This window comes from Bos taurus, chromosome 21 (assembly GCF_002263795.3).
Source record: "Bos taurus isolate L1 Dominette 01449 registration number 42190680 breed Hereford chromosome 21, ARS-UCD2.0, whole genome shotgun sequence".
Lineage (NCBI taxonomy): Eukaryota > Metazoa > Chordata > Mammalia > Artiodactyla > Bovidae > Bos > Bos taurus.
Window position 1 is genome coordinate 60,546,316 of NC_037348.1, and position 8,526 is coordinate 60,554,841.

The 8,526-nt window shown below is 50.8% G+C and overlaps 1 protein-coding gene across 2 annotated transcripts; it reads right to left on the minus strand.

Moving 5' to 3' along the window:
* Positions 1-1,298: 1,298 nt before the first annotated feature.
* On the minus strand, positions 1,299-6,616 carry TCL1A (TCL1 family AKT coactivator A). 2 transcript variants are annotated; one of them, XM_024982258.2, is made up of 3 exons: positions 6,307-6,616; positions 2,594-3,211; positions 1,299-2,099 (listed from the first exon to the last, which is right to left on the minus strand). In XM_024982258.2, exons 1-2 carry the CDS (start codon positions 6,424-6,426, stop codon positions 3,011-3,013), a joined length of 321 nt encoding a protein of 106 aa, XP_024838026.1. In that variant the 5' UTR covers positions 6,427-6,616; the 3' UTR covers positions 1,299-2,099; positions 2,594-3,010. The 2 variants fall into 2 exon arrangements, 1 of the variants encoding a protein (XP_024838026.1); XR_009492208.1 differs by lacking the exon at positions 6,307-6,616 and having other exon boundaries at positions 1,318-2,099; positions 2,594-2,654; positions 3,205-4,240.
* Between the last annotated feature and the right edge of the window lie 1,910 nt (positions 6,617-8,526).

Sequence of the window (8,526 nt, forward strand, 5' to 3'; positions counted from 1 at the left end):
CTTCCTCTTCTTATAAAGGCAGTAGTTCCATCATGGAAGCCCCATCCTCAGGCCATCTTCTCACTCTAATCATCTCCCGAAGGTCCCACCTCCAAATACACACACCCAGCAGTTAGGGCATCAACATATGAATATGGGGTGGGGGGTGCTGGACACAAACATTCAGCCCCAATTGAGAACTTTCCTCTTCCTGTGCCTGTTCCTAAAACAGGCCACTGGCTGGCCATGGATTCTCTTTCTCCTCTGAGGTTCTGACGCTCCAACAGACCAAACTCCTACACTGTCAAGGACCATGCAAAACGACAGGGTTAAAATAAGAGATACAGGCCCAGGTAGGTGTGGAACTAGACGCTCACCTGTCTAATGCTGGCTAAGAAGACTGGGATCAGAGAATATAAAATAGGAAAAGTGATATTTTTCTTCTACAATTCTCATACTAGATACTTGTATGAGTGTGTTAGTCACTCATGTCTGACTTTTTGTGACCCCCATGGACTGCAGCCCTCCAGGTGCCTCTGTCCATGGGATTCTCCAGGCAACAATACTGGAGTGGGTTGTCACGTTCCTTCTCCAGGGGATCTTCCTGACCCAAGGATTGAACCTGGGTTTCCAAGCCAGGTTTTTCTGGGTGTTGCAAGCAGATTCTTTACCATCTGAGGCACCAGGGAAGCAGTATTTTTCTTAGGTAATTCTCAGATACTTAACCACCTATTGATGTTTGTGTCCTGACCCTGACATGACTCTGTGATGAAGAGCTAGGGACTAGGATTACACCAAGTGGAGAGGAGCAGTATTCCTTTGACTGGAAGGCATTCCGTTGTGATGCCTGAGGTCCTGTTTACCTGCTCAGAAGGTAAAGGAGGGGCAGCGAATCTTGAGGAGGAATCAGGAGGCTTCTGGGGGATGGGCTGTGACTTGGGGCTTGGGAGGAAGGGAAAAACTCTGGCTGGCTGGCTGGGGACAGTGTCAGGCAGGCGGGGGCTCAGGCTGGGATTGGAACTACCCAGGGAAGGACAGGAGACAGAGCTGGCTGGGCCAGGAAGGGAGGAGAATGGGGCGGGTGTGTGTGTGTGTGTGTCCTGAATACCAGGAGCTGCTGACTGTGACTTTTTGAGGTCACTTACTCCAGTGGTTCTCAAAACTATACCTCTAAGAACACTGGGCTTTTGAGCACTTGGATTATATGAAAATAAATTCCAGCCTTATCTCCAAAGTAAAAACTATATATATACATACAGTAAATTCATCAATATTCTTTCCCTTTCAAATATTCTTACTTGGTGACTGTTCCTGCTTCTCTCCACTAGAATCAAGGTCAAGGATAGAAGCTGGTCCAGCAAAAAGTTAGATGAATTGTCTTACATTTAATCAGTCAACATTACAAAGTGTTTATGCTACATACAACTTCATAACATCCGGGTCTGAGGGCATCTGTAAAACAGGGGGACCTCCAACCTCTCTTTCCACAGGTGGGCAATCAGAGGGCCAGTCCACTGCGCTGGCCTGCCGGGCCTCCTGCCATGTCCCGGGCTGAGCGCCTCTGAACCACAAGCTTCGCAGTCCTGAGCACTGACCCAAGGCCCTCCCAGGCCGTCCTGTGAACCGCACCTAGGCTGCTTGGGCAGGGGGCGGGGCTTTCGGAGGCGTGGGCGGGGCTTTCGGATGAGGGGTCCTGTACAGGCAGGGACCACCGGAGACAGCTGGTTCAGGGGCTCAGAGACCAAGCGTAGGCAAGCCAGCCCCATTCCCTGAGGCCAGAAGGATACAGAGGGGGAAGGACAGAGCGGGAAGCAGCCCAGGGTGTGCAGGACGTGACACTGTTTGCTGTGAGGGACGGAACTGGGAGAGAGGCTGAGACCATCAGGCAGCTGAGAAGACCAGAGGCACAGGTAGAGCCGGGGCACGTGGACCCTGAAGCTGTGCCCACCCAGCCTATCCCGCAGGCAGGTCCGGTCGGGGGAATTCATCCTCTGTGTGTCTGTCCGACCCGGGTGTGGTGGAGCAGATCACACATGGTTGGTAGGTACAGGAAGGTGAACCGAAGCACAAACATCCCCCTGGCAGGCTCAGGGCTTGGGAGGAGATGGGAGCTGCGGGACCTGGGACAATAGAGAACAAGGTCAAGGGCAAAGGGATGGAAGGGGTGGAGTGCAGGGTCGGGGGTTGTGGAGAGGCTGGGGTCTGGATAGGGGAGCTAGGGGGTCAGTGCTGGTCCCCAGAGCCCAGGCCTTATCCCCAAGTCAGTGGCTTGGCGTGAGAAGACCTGGATCGGAAACTTGACTCTGTGATCTCGACCAGTCATCGTTATGTCTCAACCCCCCTGCCCCATTTTATGACCTATAAAGTTAAATACTATCCAGGTCTGGTGATGTGATGGTCAAAGGATTATGCCCACGCCTATGAAGCACCGTGCAGCTATGCGCCCCTAATATTAAGGACTTGATTGGCTCCTGAGGTGTTAAAGGAGAGCGAGCGTGGGTCCCAGCCCCAGGGATGACTGGAGGTCAGCGCAGTTGGGGATGGGGGTCAGCACAGCCTCCACGGCGGGGAGGAGGGGCGTCCCCTTTTCCTGACCTGGTCCTAGGGTGCTCACCTCATCACTCATCCTCTGGGTCCGGCATCTGCTCCAGGAGCATGTCCTCGGTGCCGCCGATCTGTGAGAGGGGGAAGTGGAGGCCAGAGCCGGGGATCTTCCGTCCCCTCCCACTCCGGGCCCTGGGATTGGGGTAGCAGCTGGGAACCTGTGTGTGGGGGGGACCCCAGGGGCCCCTCGTCCCCCCAGCCTGCAGCATTGGACTGCCCACTAGAGAGACACCTGCCACCAAGGGGGCTTCTGTTGGAGACCCCTGAGGGTGGCTGGTCATTCCCTTTTAATGTCTCACCAATCCAGTCCTAAAAATACCTGCCATTGTAAAGTCCCTCTTTTTTTTTTTTTGTCACAAGTGGAGGGAACAGATAGACTGCAGGGGCCAGACATGGGGGTGGGGGAGCGGGGCCAGCCACGACCACCTTATGGGTCCCCGGAGAAGCCCACACTTGCCTCGATATGGTACACTATGCGCCAGAAACTGGAGTCTGAGGCTCGGTACCTCCTCCCGGGGTAGAGCTGCCACATGACGGGCAGCAGGTACGGGCCCAGCTGGCTGGGGGACACAGGATCCCCCAGGGGCACGTCTTCCTGACGCATGAGGACTTGGAGGCTACCTTCTATCTGAAGAGAAGAGAAGGCCGGGGCACACCCTCAGGACACAATACCCACGGGCTGTGTGGCCACCCGCCCAGCCTGCAGCTGAGATGCTGATGGTCACTGCTCCCCGAAGATCCAGTCCCTAAGCCAGACAACGCTCCTCTCAAGGGGCTCAGGCTGGGCCAGGATGAGCAGCACTTGAATGGGTCTAGATACCCAGATGGGACCGCAGAAGATCCACCTTGTGGTGACCAGTGCCTAGTTGCTAGGGAATGCCACGGGGCCCCGGGGCTTCTGTAACCATGGCATCTGGGGTCTGCTTCAGCTGATGTGGGATGTTCTTGGATTATTCATTATCATGCATCCCCTTTGAAACAAGATCTCCCCAGACCCTGGAATCAGGTAACAACAGAGCATGTTTCACCATCTCCACCGTAGTCCCTGTTTCATTGCCTCTCACTAGACTACAGAGACAACTGCCCAGCCTGCCGCCTAGTTGGTCCTGTGGCCCAAAGCCAAGTCTCAGCCCCACAGCCAGGGTGCGTGTCTAAAAATCTTGTCTCTCCCCTGCTGGATGCCCTTTGACAGCTTCCAATCGCAGGCAGATGAACTGGAATCTTCACCGTGGCCCACAGGCCTGCTGAGCCAGGTCCCTGCCTCTCTCACCTCCTCCTGTTCCATCCCAGTTCCTTCATCCACTCTGGCCACACTGACCTCCTCGCCATGTCTGGGACACACACTCCCTCCAAGTAGAAATCCCTCCTACTTGCTGTCCTCTGCCTGGAACATTGTCCCCTAAATCCATGCAGGACTCACATCCTTTTTAAAGGCAGGTCTCAGTTCGAATGAATGTATATCTATAAAGACAAATGCCAGAAGAATCCAACTCTATGATATCCATAAGGGGCGTGCCCAAACCCATGTCCAAAAAGGTTTCAGAGAAAATGACCGGCAATTTGCAGGTACATGGAAATGAAGACTCTGGAGGGGACCTGCATGAAGACCCCACGCCACTGGTTCTTGCCTGCCATCCCACTGGAGTTATCCTACACAACTTCCCCTCCGCCTCACCTACTGTGCTGTCCCTCTCCCTGAGTAGAAGATCAGCTTCACAAGCAGTGGGATTTAATCCCACTCACTGCAAATCCCCACAGCTTAGAATTTTTGGCGTATCAACCAAACACTTATTCAATGATTATTTTTCCAAAGTGGAAACAGCTTTTCAAATTTTATCTATGAAGTAAGTTAGAATTCACCATTAAAAAACAATTCAGAATATCTTGCAAGGTGCAAGGGTGGAAATCACCATTCTTGCCATGTTAGGATATGGCTTTCCAGATCCTTGAACCATTTGAAATCTGCTTATTCATCTTTTTGTTGCTGACTTACATAAATCTTTTCAGATGAAGAATACTAGGTCTTTAAAATTATGTGGAGAAAATCCTGTCCCATGGTTTGCTAAATGGTTTTGTCAAGAATTTATAATGATTATGTGAAAAACTCTGCTTTACAGTTTCAGCATCATGTTTAAGAAGATATGCCCCAACCAGAGATTAAAAAAAAGATATTCACTTACATTTTCCTCAAATACTTGACTTAAAATGAATATTTAACTTAATTTTTAAAAGTATATATATTTCAAAATCTTAAAGGATAATAGAGATACAAATTTTAGATGGTGGTTACATTTTAGATGATGTTGCGCTAGAATCCCAACCCCATTACCTACAAGCAGCACTACTTTGAACAAATGTACATTTTTATGCCTCTATTTCCTCACCTATAAAATGGGAAAACAAGTATTCTCAATAACTTTTTGCAATTTTACTATTATATTCCATAAATGTTCTAATGACATTTTAACTACGCTTTTATATATCCTTTCTTTGGTTTATATATGGAAAGTTTCACTGTTTTCACCTAAGTTTCTTTGAGGAAACCCATGCTCTGACGGAAAGTGCTTGTAAGAGAGTTGTATTTCTTTTAAAAAAAGAAGTTAATATTAACTAAAGATCCATCTTAAGGTCTTAAGGCATCACACATAAAACAAAGTCAGTATTTGGTACTGCTTTATGCCATCTGAAATTTGTTTCTTTCAAAGAATAGACGAGATAGGAAATATCCCAAACTCTACACTGCAGTGGTTCCCAAACTTGGCTGATCTTAATTTGTGGAGGGTCCTTTCAAAATACAGATTTCTGGATTCACCTATGGAGATCCTGATAATCTGCCAAGGGAGGTAACCACTTTCTAGTTTTAGTCCTTCAGTCATGTCCGACTCTTCGTAACCCACGGACTGTAGACCGCCAGGCTCCTCTGGTCATAGGATTTCCCAGGCAAGAATACTAGAGTGGGTTGCCAGTTCCTTCTCCAGGGGATCTTCCCAACCCAGTAATCCAACCTGGGTCGTCCACGTTGCAGGCAGATTCTTTACCGCCTGAGCCACTGCTACTGCTACTGCTAAGTCACTTCAGTCGTGTCCGACTCTGTGCGACCCCATAGACGGCAGCCCACCAGGCTCCCCCGTCCCTGGGATTCTCCAGGCAAGAACACTGGAGTGGGTTGCCATGTCCCTCTCCAATGCACGAAAGTGAAAAGTCAAAGTGAAGTCGCTCAGTCATGTCCGACTCTCAGCGACCCCATGGACTGCAGCCCTCCAGGCTCCTCCGTCCATGGGACCCTCCAGGCAAGAGTACTGGAGTGGGGTGCCATTGCCTTCTCCGAGCCACTAGGGAAACCCAAATCACTTTGGACACAAGATTATTCCCATTTTATGGATTACGTCCTTGAGATCCAGAGAAATCCTATTTTACTAGAGATCATATTCATACACTCCAGACATACTGGGTCCCCATCCTTTGGCTTTGTGTTTCTCCCACCCTCCTTTCCTGGCCTGGAGAACCTCTCATCCTTGAGCCCAGCTCAGAGTGGTTTCATCTGTGTGTCCTGGCCGCCCTGGGCGGACCTGCCCTTCTGAGTCTCCCTGCCGCCGCCCTCGCCCTGCGGCATCTGAGGGTGTCCTCTAGGGCCTGCACAAGCGGGGGCGTCCGGGTCCAGACCCTGGGCCATGGGTGGGCCGCCCATGCTTCCCTGCACGCCCGGCCCCACAGCGGCTGTACCTCGATGGTTATGGGCAGCCAGGTGCGCTGGTTCTCGTCCACATACACGGCCTTTTCCCAGATCCACAGGTGGTCCGGGTGCAAGGGCGTGTGCGCCCCGAAGAACGCGCCCTCGGCCATGGTGCCTCGAGGGGTCTGGAAGCAAGCGCAGGAGCCGGTCGGGGCTTCTCGCCGGAACACGGGCTGCAGAACCTCGATGCTTTAAAGCCGGAGGGAGCGCCGGCGCCCCCAAGAGGTGGGACTGGAGGAGGGGCGGGGGCGAGGGGAGGGCGGGGCGGGGGCGAAGGGGGCGGGCACAACAGGATCCGCGGGCCCTGCATCCAGACCTGCCTGGTGTCCTGAGACCCTGGCAGCCTGTAACTCACATGCAGTCACACAGACTCAGGGCTTCCTCCAGACCCCAACCTGAGCCAGCCATGTGCTCCCCACTGCCAGGGAGGCACTCAGGTCTGTGGCCTTGGCCTTTTCTTCTGTGAGCGGGCACCAGCGCCCTCTGCCCCCCTTTACACCGGGACTCCATTGTCTGTGTGCGGCTCCTTGGAGCCACCCTGCAGATTGGAACTCACCGCCAACGTTGGGCAACCCAGAGCCAGGGCCCCGTCCACATCTGGGATCAGAAGAAATGGGTGCAAGCCTGAACGAGGCCTGGACTTTTCCCAGGTTCACGGCACCACTTTTAGCCTGTGGATTTGGGTATCAATTTCCTTGGTAAATTACAACTCTTGAAGCCCCCGTGCCCCTCCCCCACACATTTTCCACTCTTTGATGATGCTGTGGTCATCTAATAGCTATTGTGAAACCCGGTTGTGAAGAAACATGGGTTTTTCCCTTTATAGGCTTTGTATTCATTAGTGAAAACGTCGTTCGAAATGAATGCTTAAAAAGAAACCGCTCCCTCCACCCCAAGATCAATGGACTTGAAGAGTCCCTGCGTTATAAGATCAAACTGTCTCCCAGTAAATTGCATCAACTGAGGAAAACAATTTCACTTCATTTTGGAGTACCACATGCCCATTAAAGCAATTAGGAAAATAAAATACAGTGAAAAACATGTAAAACGGGCTCCAACCTCGTTGCTCAAACATCACCCATGGTTTCTTGCCTCACCTTCCAGCTCTTTACTGTCTCTGACTAGGTGCTGAGAAAATAGTCTGTGATCTTTTGAAAATGTCTCAGAAGTGAAAATGACCTTGACACCTGAGCCCCCTGACGGCAAAGGTATGAATCTGCATCTCTGCATATCCAGACAGCTTAATTCCCCAGAAGGTGCTGAGGTGGCCTCAGGAAACAGAGATACATCAGGGTTTATCATGAACACAAAATAGAAGACAGACACCAAGTAAAGTTGGAAGTGGAGAGAGGTGACTTGAGTCCAGGAAACTTCTTTCCCACTGCAGCCCCTAGTGGTGCTGCTATTTAATATTCAGATTTGTGGCTTTCAGGTTGATTTCCCCTTGGCTGGTTCTTAATTTCAGACCCAGAGAGCCACTGGGAGCAAGATAACATGGTCACACACTCTGCTGACAAAGTGTCAGCCCAGTCCAGAGCTTTGAGGTATAAACGAGAACAAGTCCAGCTTAAACAGTGTTGCTGGGAGGGCCTCTTTTGGCAAGGGAAGGGAGCACTCAGGAGCCAGTGTGGCCACTGATGGAGCCAGTGTGGCCACTGATCCAGCCACATGGACCCAGAATGCTGTGGAGTCTGCTGATTTCAGTAGCACGCGTTCTGCTTTCCTAAGAGGCCACAGAAAATGAACCAAGAATGAGGCCCATTTGGCTGGATACACTTCTGAATGTTCTGGGAATATGATTGCCCCTCACACTCCCCATATTGAAAGAATATTGTACATCTTCAGTCTCACACGAGGGCTTTTTAACATTGAATAGGAGTATGTGTCATTCTTGTGTAGGATTTAGAAAATCATTTGAGTAGCAGGTCCAAGAATCGATGAGCAAAATAAACATGACTGGGGAATTCGTCGAGCAGCTTCTGTTGGAAGCATGAATCTTCCTTATGGAAATTCCATAGGGCAGCCCCTTTAGCATCATATCTACCCCATCTTAAGGCTCAAGGCCAGCCAGCCTAGCTTTAGAGCTGTGTGTTCCTTTCCAGCTCTGGCCTTTATTAAATAGACAACTAGCTCCCTGAGGATAATGAACATGATATTTCATTTAAAAAGTAACACAAGGCAATTATGTTGACTCACTTTTTTAATAGTAT

Coding starts and splice junctions, on each gene's coding strand:
- TCL1A (XM_024982258.2), bottom strand. CDS start 6,426: ATGGCCGAGGGCGCGTTCTTCGGGGCGCACACGCCCTTGCACCCGGAC. Junction 3,212..6,306: donor GGCTGCCCATAACCATCGAG/GTACAGCCGCTG, acceptor TCTTCTCTTCAG/ATAGAAGGTAGCCTCCAAGT.